General features: G+C 37.1%; 1 protein-coding gene across 1 annotated transcript; it reads right to left on the reverse strand.

Annotated features, from left to right (window-relative positions):
* Window positions 1-3,862: 3,862 nt before the first annotated feature.
* LOC135223930 (secreted acidic protein 2-like) lies at window positions 3,863-5,139 on the reverse strand. The gene is made up of 4 exons (XM_064262851.1): window positions 5,126-5,139; window positions 4,767-5,001; window positions 4,217-4,327; window positions 3,863-3,952 (listed from the first exon to the last, which is right to left on the reverse strand). The coding sequence occupies exons 1-4, from the start codon at window positions 5,137-5,139 to the stop codon at window positions 3,863-3,865; spliced, it is 450 nt and encodes a 149-aa protein (XP_064118921.1).
* Window positions 5,140-13,854: the final 8,715 nt, after the last annotated feature.

Genomic DNA, 13,854 nt, shown 5'->3' on the forward strand with positions numbered 1-13,854 from the left:
TTTTACATTTACGAATTTCAGCATTGTTTTCGCTCTCTAGATTTTTTTACTTATACAATGAACTAGAATTCTGTTTTGGATTCCAAGGTTAACTGCCATAAACAATATTTAGCTGTAAATGAAACCATAAACACGTAAGCACTCTCACACATACACAATGATAAATTCATGTCATCACATTGAGCCTAGGACTAGCGAATTGCTTTAATACCGCAACCGATCGCGTGCGGTTTAAAGAACAAAGACCTAGTCTTACGACGTTGTACTCGACAGAAAGTGAGATGAAAACAGATATACGTTTGACACTCGTGTTTACCAAATGTTACATCAACCATAACGTCCGCCAGGAAAAAGGAGCAGACGATTGTGGGATACACGTAAACCGGAAACTTGGGGCACGTAGCAACAAAGTTCGTGACCATCACATATTTCTTCTGGGGGACTGGGAAGTCGGGAGTGGAACTCTATTTTTTTCGTTACTAGCAATGATCCGCAAATTTTAAATGAAGAATTTTACTGCACAAAGTAATTTAATGAGGTTTCTTAGCCGTTGGTGTCCAGGCTGAATGCATTTATCGACTCCTTGACTCTAATTGCCAGGTTTGACTATACTCTGTTTTTTTTTGTTTTTTTTTTCATCTGTCCATCCGCCTGTGGTGTTTTCGCATGGTAACACTGCGTCCCGGGCTTTAATTAGTTACGCTATGTGTAAGTTTTAGGTGAATAAAAGGATATCTGGGTGTACATTTGCAACGGAAAAGTGTTTTAATAATTTACTGTATGCGAATTACACCGTTAATATTCGAAATAGGATATTATTTAAAGCCCGGGACGCAGTGTTACCATGCTCAAACACCACAGGCGGATGGACAGATGGAAAAAAAAAAAAAAAGAGGCACTAACAACAGCCTCGCACACATGCCACGAAGTTACGAAACACGCGCTATTTTTGAAAGTATGTCGTATCTACGTAATATAAGACAAACTTTTCATTTGATAACATTGTTGAAAAGTGGTACGTAACAGAATAAAGGCTTAGCCCCTATGTATATCCTGTAGACTAATAGAATTTGTTGCTGAATCTTACGAAAAATTCAGATTGTGTTCTTGAGCTATGAAATTCGAATTTATCATAATTTTCTGAATCACAAATTATTAATTAGACTTACTTGATGTACAACTGCAAAAAATTAATAGAATTTGCAACATTTAACCCACTAAATGTTCATAACCTAAGGAGCAAAAAATACCAATGTAATTTGTGTACCTCGTGCTAGTAGATGTACAATATTTATATACAGGGTTCCTTATACACTAAACCCGATTGAAACCACATCAGAAGGAAGAAGATTTTTCCAAAATAGCTTCACATACAAGAAGAATATTTACGCATAAACATGACATTTCCTAAGCATTGTAATCCTTGCGGTCTCTTACTAACAGCGGTTTCTTACACGGAAATGCTTTCTGCCAGATGCCCTTCGACTGAAGATGTAAATGAGTGGTCAATCAATCTGCAATCAATGAGTAATTAAGGTGATAAGTTTTTTTTTCTTCTTTTTTTGCGTATAGTACTTGTATTGCATAGTACTATCGGCCTCTCAGCCTAGCAGTGTTCCAATCAAAATTGAAGGTGATCTGATGATAAATATGCTCTAAAATTTTCACTTTCATTGCCCTTAAATTATCCTGATCAAAGTCATAATGAGAGAAAGAGGGATTATTAAATATAACTGGTGTCCAACACAAGTTATGTATATTTCACTTTGGAGGAAAGGGATGCAAGCTTATTCGGACCTTGGCTGATTCGGACCCATACTAATAATTTTATATTATAGCAATGGTTATTTCTATATACGCATTCCGCATCGTTCGTCCCCGCGAATACGAAAGCCACCAGGAATTGGGGCGTCAAATGTATTTCGCCGTGTTTAGTACGAGCCCCTGGGGGTTAATTACAGTCGTCCGAATAAATATTACTTAAAATTCTTGTTCAGGAGGTACTAAAACTGAATAGAAAAATCGGCCAATCTTATGAAGGTCCGAATAAGCCTGGATAAAGGTCCCAATGAGCCAGTACATGGTCCTCATCAGCCAAGGTCCGAATAAGCCTGTTCCCGAGGAAAGATATGCAAAAGCAAATTTAATTTAAAGAGAGAGAACTCAACCGATTATTTCCATATCAGACTAGGATACGGTTCATCATTACTCTATGTACTCTAGATACTTAATAACGTTCTGCAAGAAATAAATTTACGAAGTACTACCATATGTCCGTGGCCACTACTATTAGGTAGCTGTTAGCCTACATCCCCTCCACAGCCCATCCCCCACACCAACACCAACACCAACACTAGGACCCCAATAAGGGAAATAGATGTAGATGGATAGCGGTTGGGCGATAACTGATACTCCTCAACATTTTAAACGATCTCTGCGCATCAACCTAAATATGTCAACAAGAGTGAACAACAAAACCAATAGAATAAGAACCACAAGTCCTAAAACGATTATATTTTCGACCTAGGAAGTGAGATATTACAAAATTCGTTAAATTTCTTCTAACGAAGGAGAAATTATAAAATTACAGAGACTTAACAAAATACAGTAATGGCATTTACCTTTATAGTTGACAATACTCTTAGTTCAGTTGGCAGTCCGTAGTACTGCAGACCACAGAATACAGCAACCTTCTCTTTAAAAACAATTTGGCGCAATTTATGGTCATAGATATAGTACAAAATACCGTATAAAACTCAAAATGCCGCAAAATAACCGAAAAATCCGAGAGGAACAACAGGTAAAGGACACAACACAACCAAACGACTTTGCGTTCGTTCTCTAGACTAAGAAATGAGAGCGGGCATCGGCCTTTATCCAACGACTCTAAAAGTTTTTCCAAAACACTGTAGTAGTAGTACTACTAATGTAATTTACAAATACCCTTGATTGTGTAACATCAAACGATATGGTTTAGATACTAAATGAAGTGTCACAGTTCCCGATAAGGTACGTGTTATGTTAGTTATTACCACGGTCGACCGGTAGTACTACTGTTAGACCCTATCAAGCGATTATTATTATTATTATTATTATTATTATTATTATTATTATTATTATTATTATTATTGATAGTAGTAAGTCAGACACAGAATTATTTTTCTATACGTACAAATGATACTAACTTTTCTTTTCTACTTGTCCTTATACCATTCTTCTCCCCCATTTTTCCTCACCCAGCGTTATCGAACATTGTTAGACCTTCCTTCCTTTGACAAACACGGGAAAATTAAGAAGGAAATACTATGACGTTATAGACTATAAACAAGTTAATGAGACTGTTCATTCCTTGTCTCATACTATTATTATTATTATTATTATTATTATTATTATTATTATTATTATTATTATTATTATTATTATTATTATTATTATCTGGACAATTGTTTTATGGTCATTTTGACTGTCACCACCTCACTTACAAAGTTCATAATTTGACCATGTTAATTCATAACTATTATCATGAATATCACCACCTATTTGAATAAGAGTATGGTGAGTGTCACAATCTTCGTCATTATAACCACCATTTAAAATCAATCATTTTTATCTACAATTTACACATAATAGTGAGTTATTTTACAATGATTACCTTCGAAATCTAAGCTATCACCATTTCCATCATGATCCTACACTCATCTTCATTATCACGACCCAAAATGTCACCATAAATGACACCATCGTACTTAATCTCATAAATCTGAGTAACTGTCATCATCATTACTATAATTCACCATCTTCAGAATCACCATTTTGTCACTATCCCCATCATCACAATGTTCTGCCAAGCTGCCAACATATATTAATCACTATCACAGCCACTATCACTATATTCACCACCGTGTCCATCGCCATGGTGACGATGACGGTCACTATTATCACTATCAAAGAACTTTCCAACACAGGTTATCATAACTTTCATCACAATTGTTATAATTATTTTCACCATCATCATAGACATTTAAATCTCTATAACCACAATTTCCATCACAATCACAACCACGTTTATTACACAATCACCACCATTTTCATTATAATCGTACCATAATCATCACTATCACCGAACTGCCTTAATCACAATAATTTCCATCACAATCACAAACATAGATAATAATTATTCACTTCACACTCACCACCATTTTCATCACTATCACACCATAACATCACTATCACATCCACAGTCTTCACCATCACTACAATTTCCATCACAATCATATCCGTAACCAATATCCACTCCACAAACACCACCATTTTCACCATAACCACTCTGCAGCCATCACTATCACCACAATTTCCATCATCAATCACATCCTTCACTAATATTCTCCTTACAATCACCACCAATTTCGGCATAATCAAACCACAATAATTACAATCATAGTGACTGCCTTCACTGTCACCACAATTTCCATCGCAATCATATTCGTAACGAATATTCACTAGACAATCACTAGGAATTTCGTCACAATCACATCACAGTCATCACTATCAACACAATTTCCATCACAATCATATCTTTAACTAATAATCACTATTATCATTGCCACTATCATCACAATCACCACCAACACTGTCATCACTATTACCAACTGCCGCTAGCATCACAGTCGCCACCATCACTATCATCACTGTTACCACTCCACTATCATCACATTTACCAATATCATGATCACCAGTATTACCACTGTCATTATCATCACATTTACCAATATCATGATCACCAGTATTACCACTGTCATTATCATCACAGTCACCACCATCATATCACCACTATTATCATTGCCACTATCATCACAATCACCACCATCATTATCACCACTATGACCACTGCCACTATCATCACAATCGCCACCATCACTGCCATCACTATTACCACTATCATCACACTCACCACCATCACTATCATCACTATTACTACTTTCATCGTCATCACTACCATCACTCCAACATCAATATCGCCACTCTTACCACTGCCTCTATCATCACAATCACCACTATCATTATAATAACGTTTGCCACTTTCATCACCATCACTATCATCACTATCACCACCAAACAAACCTACCCTTTCTTCACCATAGCGTGTGAGGTCCGGTGGTTGCGGGGCCCAAGTCCTCACGCACTCCCTAAAAACAAATCGATGCAGAGACCCTGGACCTGCTGCTGCACCAACTCTCTCTCTCTCTCTCTCTCTCTCTCTCTCTCTCTCTCTCTCTCTCTCTCTCTCTCAAAAGAGGAAAAGAATTGAAGATGTATCACTTATTTCTAATACGCGGAATATGTTTCAGCTGCGTAGATGATTGTACCATGAGCAGTTTAATGTTAAAAAGAAAGCTAATATATATATATATATATATATATGATATATATATATATATATATATATATATATATTATATATATAGATATATATATATATATATATACACACACACACACACACACATATATATATATATATATATATATATATATAGAGAGAGAGAGAGAGAGAGAGAGAGAGAGAGAGAGAGAGAGAGAGAGAGAGAGAGAGGAGACCTGCTGCTATAAGGCACCAACAACTGTTAATCTCCACCTTAGCAAACCTGAGAATACCTTTGGAAATATTGAAAAATGAACCTACAAGAGAAAAAATAGCGAACAGAAAAGGAGAAATACAAAGTTACTCTTACACCCATTCGAATTGCCTGCAGCCAGACTGGCGTCAAATGGTTCGACTTTATTTCACGCCCGTCACAGAAATCGTGACACATAAACGGATTTATTCTGTCCGAGAGGAAGGATTACTGAATCCCTTTCTGTTTATTGCACTGGTGTGTGTCAATAATTCGCTAAGCTTTCGGATAGAATGTAGCATAGTTCTGGAATACTGTTATGGTTATTTTATCCCTTTAATACTTTTTATTTTTTGTATTTTTACAGATATTTCCCAATTTCCTTCACGTGCAGACGCCGGTATAGGACTTTCAAGCACGAGTCTTTAACTTGACCAGGTCGGATACACACACAAGGCAGCGTAAGGTGGTATAAAAAAAAAAAAAAAGTGGTGTTTGACCCAGAAAGAAGCAACAGACTTGCCTCTTGATAAAAGAAAGATTATAGGAATGCGTTATAACGAAGGTCCTACTGGACATTACGGGCTGTGGGCATAAAAGTCTTTGGCATTAGAATATACGCCTAAATTGAGAGTAAAAGGTTCTAGAGGTGTAACAGGAGGAAAACCTCGCAGTTCCACTAATGAAACAAGTGTTAGAAAAAGGAGTAAAGATGGAAGATAATATAAATAGAGGTACAGTAAAAAGGTACGGCGAAAGGGTTTGCTGTTAGGGGCCCAAAGGGGCCCAAAGTAAGATGGATAATAAGACCTAAGATAATATAAATGGAATAAAAGGGCTTGCGGCTAGGGGCCAAAGGGGCGCTGCTAAGAACCTTAAATAAAGCCTACAGTGTACCGCGTGAGGTGCACTAATGGCTCGACCATCTCTACGAGAAAAGAACAAGTTTGAATACTGCAAAATCTTAAGCTTAGAAGTAAGTCAGATCTTAAGCTATTTCGTCGAAACAAATGGTCACAGGTCGTCAATATTCACGGGACACACACACACACACACCAAAACTGTCCTTTCTGAGGAAGATAAACTAACCATGCAGTCAGAAATAAATTCAAGTTACAGTTGCTGAATGTTACCATAACAATATATAACAGACGCAGCTGAACTTAATTGGTTGCACACACACACACACACGTACATTACAAAGTAAATTTTACTGCATGCAAGACTGTCTACTAACACTACACAATTTTTAGACCTTTCATGCGCAGCTCCTTTCAAAAACTATCACAAATTAAACGTTAATTGCATACTATAGCTGGTTCACTTAAGGTAGATTCTTGGATGAGCCGTATGCTTACGAGACGTTTGTTTGGCTGGTACCGGGAGGTAGGCAGCTCCCAGCCAATCAGCGTCCGCCAAACGAACGTCTCGTAGGCATAGGGCTCACCCAAGAATATACCGTAAGTGAACCAGCTATAGCTTTGCAACTGAAAAGATCCCCTATGAAAAACAACTCTTCATTTATTCAGCCCGCAATGGACATAGAACATAAAAGAGAAAAACTGCAGTAAAAAATAGGACATAGCAGATAAAACAGAAAAACTGCAGAGTAAAAAATTAAATTGACAAATACACATATTTCAACAAAAAAATACTTCAATATTTTTCTAGCTTATATATTTTCCAATAAGTAATCATTGTCATCTCATTATTATTATTATTATTATTAACCAAACAAAAACTTCTTTCAGTTGGGAAAATGACCATAGGATGGATTTAAAAAACAGTAGGCTTATATACAAAAGCAACAAAATTAGCCACAGGAGGGTAGTAGAAGGTGCACTCATCAGAGAGATTAAAGTAATAGAAGGAAACAAAGGTTTTACCTCAGAAGATCCCATAAGCCGAGCTTTGATATTAAAAGAAGCTAAGATTGACCCTGCTGACCTGGAGATTAGGTTTCCTGCCCAACAGACTTTTGGTGACCACACCCTTACCTCAAGGATTAATCCCATTGACAATCAGCTCAGGATATCAGAGCGACAAGAGGGGATTGGCAACACTCAAGGAAACCAGAACAGCCATCACATAAATGACAGCTCAACGAGAAGAAGTTCCAGAAGACTGCTGGGCCTTGACCCAGGCTAACATCCCAAACATCTCTTGAAAATGGGCCACAGATAGGGCCTGAAAATACTCGAGTGTGTAGTAAAACTAAATGTAAATACTTAGAAGTAAACAAGCTACAAAGTGATTTTGTGGGTTTCTTTTTCAATTATTATTATTATTATTATATTATTATTATTATTATTATTATTATTATTATTATTATTATTATTATATTGTATACTGGAAGTAAATTCTCAAATCAAAATGTTTTATTAAAATAGACAAATAAAGAGGAACCTCTTTAAAATTCATGCAGCTGATGCAGCAATAATTTTTAATAAAACATATTATTATTATTATTATTATTATTATTATTATTATTATTATTATTATTATTATTCTCAGTTCACAAGCTAAAAGGATCTTGCCTTGTACGACAGATAAAAATATCAATGAGAGTCTAGTAAAACTAAGTGAATCAAGATGGTTTAAAGTACCTCAAACGGCCCTCTACACCTACCAAATTCAACCCAATTAAGTTCTGTACCCCTAAGCCCCAAAAGTTACAGTCCTATATCTCCCACAAAAGTTACATTCCTATATCTCCCCAAAAAGTAACATTCCTATATCTCCCACAAAAGTTACATTCCTATATCTCCCAAAAAAGTAACATTCCTATATCTCCTACAAAATTTACATTCCTATATCTCCCAAAAAAGTTACATTCCTATATCTCCCACAAAAGTTACATTCCTATATCTCCCAAAAAAGTTACATTCCTCTATCTCCCACAAAAGTAACATTCCTATATCTCCCAAAAAAGTTACATTCCTATCTCTCCCAAAGTTCTAAAAACTTGTTCCTTGTGGTCAGGTGCACCTTCGGTAGAATCTTCGGCAAAATCCATGGATGACTTTTTACCTAACCCGGCCAACAGACAAACAAGCAGGGAAAAATAAAACATTCCTATCAGCGGCAATTATATAATAAGAAAATAAACTAATTAATCAATTAATAAAAACATGTGAAGAAAAGAAAAAACAAAGAAGGCATGCAAAATTTCTCCCCTTTCTTCCGTGTTCCTGAACCTTCCGACTCGTCCCAAAGTTCACGACCACCCAAAGAAAGAAAGAATTATAGAATGAAGGAAGGAAAGAGAGAGAGAGAGAGAAAAGAATATATGCGAGAACTCTCTACATTCCTCCGTGTTTCTAAACCCTACTATATCTCTCTTCAAACTTGGAGCAACACACAGACCTTGCTAACGACTTTCCCCCAGAGAGAACCACAGACCTACACAAAAGAAACAAAGGAAGAAAAGAGGAAAAAGAAAGAGAGAGAGAGAGAGGAAGAAAGAAAAAAAAACGGCAGAGGGAAATGGTGATATATATATTATATATATATATATATATATATATATATATATATATATATATTATATATATTATATATATACACGTTTTAAGGGCCACCAGACTTGCCCACGCAATGTTTCTCACACGTCAGAGCGCGTCGATTATATTCAGTCATTTAACTTGCTTTGTTTGTTTATCTATTTATTCGTTTATAATCTATACATCATATATATATATATATATATATATATATATATATATATATATATGTGTGTGTGTGTGTGTGTGGTGTGTGTGTTTATGCATATATATAAGTATAAATTAATAAATGAATAAATACATAAATTGATAAATCATATATATATATATATATATATATATATAGAGATGGAGAGAGAGAGAGAGAGAGAGAGAGAGAGAGAGAGAGAGAGAGAGAATCTCAAAAGTTCGTAATGATCAACGTCGTTGTGACGCCAGCCAGTTCAAACGTATCAATCACTCGGTCACACAATCTCAAGTTTAGTACTACAGCGAAGAGCACTCTGGCCTCAGGAGAGAGAGAGAGAGAGCAACGCCCCCTCCATCCCCGTCAGAGCGGCAAAAAAATCTGCAACTGTAGGAGATGCCTGGAAACCAATGGCATCTCCGACTCAATTCCCTCCGCCATTTTCCAAGGATGACAGAAGCAGCGGCAGCATCACCACCTTCTCTTCCTCGCCATCTCGAGAGGCGTCGAAACCGCTTTATCGCATAACTCTGCGGCCGTAAAAAAACCGGGATTAATATTGTAAAAAATCGAGGTACGATTCGCCGCGCGGCGAGGCGGTGATGGAAAGCGTACGTGTGCGATATTTTGGGAGTGAATTGCCGTTTTGGTGTCTGCACCGATGAATGGTAAATATAGTTTTATGCGATTTCGCAGCAGTCAGACCGGAGCTAGACCGATGTTGGGGGGAGGATAGGGTTTGCAAATACAATCAACTGCGTTCCTAAGCAAAGTGCCGAGTTATTTAATATATTTGTGTGTAAATAATACGGAAAACAAAGATTTCAAATAGGTACAGTATAAAATATACCCTATAAGCCGTAAAGAAATCATTACTAGCTCAAGGATAAACTTAAAACACAAGAGAACTTATTATGAAGACTTCATTATTCCCTCTTTCGCTCCTGATCAAAATTACCAGGTTATTAAGTAAACTGACAAATCACACCGGAGGAAAAAAAGTATCGAAAAAAAACGGTACAGCATTAAAAAAAAAAAAAAAAAAAAACAAAAAAAAAAAAAAAAAGTACCTTCCGACCCACGGTGCCTACGAAGGTTGCACGGTTCGCCTGTCGCGGCAGCCAGTCATCGTACCTCTGCCACTCTGAGACCTTCCAAGGTAAAACATCGTACCTCAGCCACTCTGAGACTCCGGAAGCCATGTTAGTTTCTGCTCGTGCGCTGGAACTAATTGTCGCTATTACCGCCCACAACAGCCAGCGCACCAAGACGAGAAAGTTAAGTCCACGGACACGTACCTTGGTCAAAGCCCAATAGGCTATGCCTTGGTCTTTGGGGCAACAGTCATTGAGTGGTCCTTTGGGGAATCAGATGTCAACCGGATCAAATTGTAGTACTACCTAGGTCCTGGTACTGCATTCCCCATAATATATATATATATATATATATATATATATATATATATATATATATATATATATATATTATATATATATGGTCTATAGAAATAGAGCGAATTGCACATACAGAAAAAAATAATAATAAAGCTGAAACAAATTCGAAGAAATATCTGTATATAAATAAGTAATACTAGTTGAGATGATAAGCAAAATCACTTAAGGCAGAGAATGACAATTTCAAGAAAATGAAGGCTACTAGACGGTTTGAATATATATATATATATATATATATATATATATATATATATATATATATATATATATATAATTATATATGTGTGTGTGTGTGTGTGTGTGTGTAACAACAAGGTCAACCAAGAAACAATATCTATATCAACAAAAAAATTCCTTTCCATTCAAAACCTATTCAAAAGCTATTACTCAGATAATTCACCGACTCGTTGAGTCCTCAGCTGTCCGTGACAGTGTGCAATAATTCCTTGAGCACATTCTCACCGCGAATAATCTATTATCTTCGAAATATTGCGCATGAGAGAGTACCCGCCGAAACCACGGTTACTATTCCGATCATACGCATGAACACTGAAAGCCATTTAAATCAAACGTGTCAAATCTAAGAAAGATAGTCAAGTTGTGTTAGATGAAACCTGGAACCGAATACTATAAGATTTAACCGGACCACTGAGCTGATTAACAGCTCTCCTAGGAACCATTTGGTTACTTAGCAACGGGACCTATAGCTTGTTGTGGGATCCGAACAACATTATATCGAGAAATGAATTATCAATCACCTGAAATAAATTCCACTGATTCCACGTTAGCCGAACAGGGAAGCGAACTAGGACGACCAAAACGGTAGGCGAGCACGTAACCCACTCGTCCAACGAGGAACTAGCGGAGTCAAGAATTCAAAGGCCTGGAAGAAAGAGTAAAAATGAGGAAAACCTCGAAGCAGTTGCACTACGAGACAATTGTTAGTAGATGATGGACAGCAAGATGGAGGGAAGAGAATGATCAAAATGATCATCAAAATATCAATGGAGATACTTTTAAAGTAATGCAAGTTCAAATTGAGTTTAAACCCTTTCACTGACATAAGTCCTTACGTGAGAATCATCAGAATTAAAAAAAAAAAAAAACACCATTCATTCCAGTAAACACATCCAGAGTAAAAGGATTCATCTATGAGTTCAAATCAATTTGGCAAATGAAGAAGAAACCTATTTAAGTTACCATATATTTCCTCAGTAGTAGAAACCAAAACGATTTGATAGATCGTATTACAGAATGAAGTCCATTATACCTTGTTGATCTTGAGAGAGAGAGAGAGAGAGAGAGATTTGATAGAGAGAGAGAGAGAGAGAGAGAGAGAAATTCATCATTCCATTTCAGGTACCTAACCTTGAATTAAGTTTTTTTTTTTTATCTACAGGAGGGCGGCTTTAGAGGGTGTCTACCTATATGTCCTCTCTCTAACCAGACTATGACCTACCTACAGTCAGCTACCCATCATGTTTACAATTCGTCGTTTGAATCGGCAGAAGCCGAGCGAACTTCTCAAGAAACGGCGAGTGAGGCGACGTGGAACACCGGAGTCTATTATGCTTATCTAAACATAAAAAATCTGATCGTCACGTGTTTTTTTTCTCTCTCCCTATCTTTTTAAAAAAATATATACTTTAGGTCGTTTTATACTATACGGCTTACTTGAAAAGTTTATCTACCTATTAACTATTGTCCACTGGCCAACGCATTTCCTTCTACAACTGGATGGAATGTAAGGTTTGGGCCAAAGGCTAAAAGTTGGGACCTATGAGGTCATTCAGCGATGAAACGGAAATTGACAGTATAAAGGTTTGAAAGGTGTAACAGAACCTCGCATTTGTACTATGAAACTATTGTTAGTTTGCTTGTGTGGTGTTTGTACGTTGCATGGAACCAGTGTTTATTCAGCAATGGGACCAACGGTTTAACGTGACTTCCGAACCACGTCAAGAGTGAACTTCTATCACCAGAAATACACCTCTCTCACACCTCAATGTAATGCCCGAGAATCGAACTCGCGGCCACCGAGGTTAACTGGTTAGGAGAGGATGGAAAGTGAGAAGGAATTAAGAGAATCGTAATAATCATTAAAATTTGAACGGTGATACTTCAAAGGATTAAAGGGTTCGCAACTAAGGGTGGAGGGGACGCTGCAAAGAACCTTTAGTAATGCTTACAGTGTATAGCGTGAGGTGCACTGACGGCACTATCCCCCTACGAGAATTTCTTTCTACAGGTTCTGGACAACTGATTCTTGCGTCGAACAAAATGACATCGCTCCCTGGAATAGAGTTGCACTTGTTGGGATGCAAAACTTGACATTAGATTTTAAACAAAACTGTTCCTGTTACAAGACTCAAACTGCCGAAATCAGAAAAAAAAAAACACTTTAGTTCTCCTTCTTTAGAAAAAGTATACCAGCAGCTACACTGTAGGTCAATTCATATTAAAAGTCAGCCAGAGAGTTTTTACATTACCTAAGAGTTGTTTGTTTGTTTGTTTGTATGGTGCTTTTACGTTGAATGGAACCAGTGGTTATTCAGCAACGGGACAAACGGCTTTACGTGACTTCCGAACCACGTCGAGAGTGAACTTCTATCACCAGAAATACACATCTCTCACTCCTCAATGGAATGACCGAGAATCGAACCCGCGACCACCGAGGTGAGACGCAAACACCATACCAACCACGCCACTGAGGCTCTTACCTAAGAGTTCAGTTGAATATAGAATTTAGGCCAAAGGCCAAGCACTGGGATCTATGAGGTCATTCAGTGCTGAAATGGAAATTGGCAGTAAAATGTTCAAAAGGTGTAACAGGACAAAAAAACTCAAATCAGTTGCACTATAAATCAAGTGTTAAGAGAGGGTGGAAAGTAAGATGAAGAAAGAGAATATGTAAGGAGGTACAGTAAAAGGAACGACCTTTCTCATCTTGATATATGCACCTCTAACTCGGGCACCCTTGTGAGGAGGCGAGTTACAGCGCCCTTTAAACGTTCAGGAAGTGTGGAATGGAATGAAATATAAAATCTGGGCCAAAGAACCTTAAGTAATGCCTACAGTGCATCGCATGATGTGTA

The sequence above is a fragment of the Macrobrachium nipponense genome, chromosome 10 (genome assembly GCF_015104395.2).
Source record: "Macrobrachium nipponense isolate FS-2020 chromosome 10, ASM1510439v2, whole genome shotgun sequence".
NCBI classification, from domain to species: Eukaryota; Metazoa; Arthropoda; class Malacostraca; order Decapoda; family Palaemonidae; genus Macrobrachium; species Macrobrachium nipponense.

Coding starts and splice junctions, on each gene's coding strand:
- LOC135223930 (XM_064262851.1), bottom strand. Junction 4,328..4,766: donor TACTGGTGATCATGATATTG/GTAAATGTGATG, acceptor TGATGGCTGCAG/AGTGGTTATGGTGAAAATGG. Junction 3,953..4,216: donor GATGTGATAGTGATGTTATG/GTGTGATAGTGA, acceptor TGTGTTGGAAAG/TTCTTTGATAGTGATAATAG.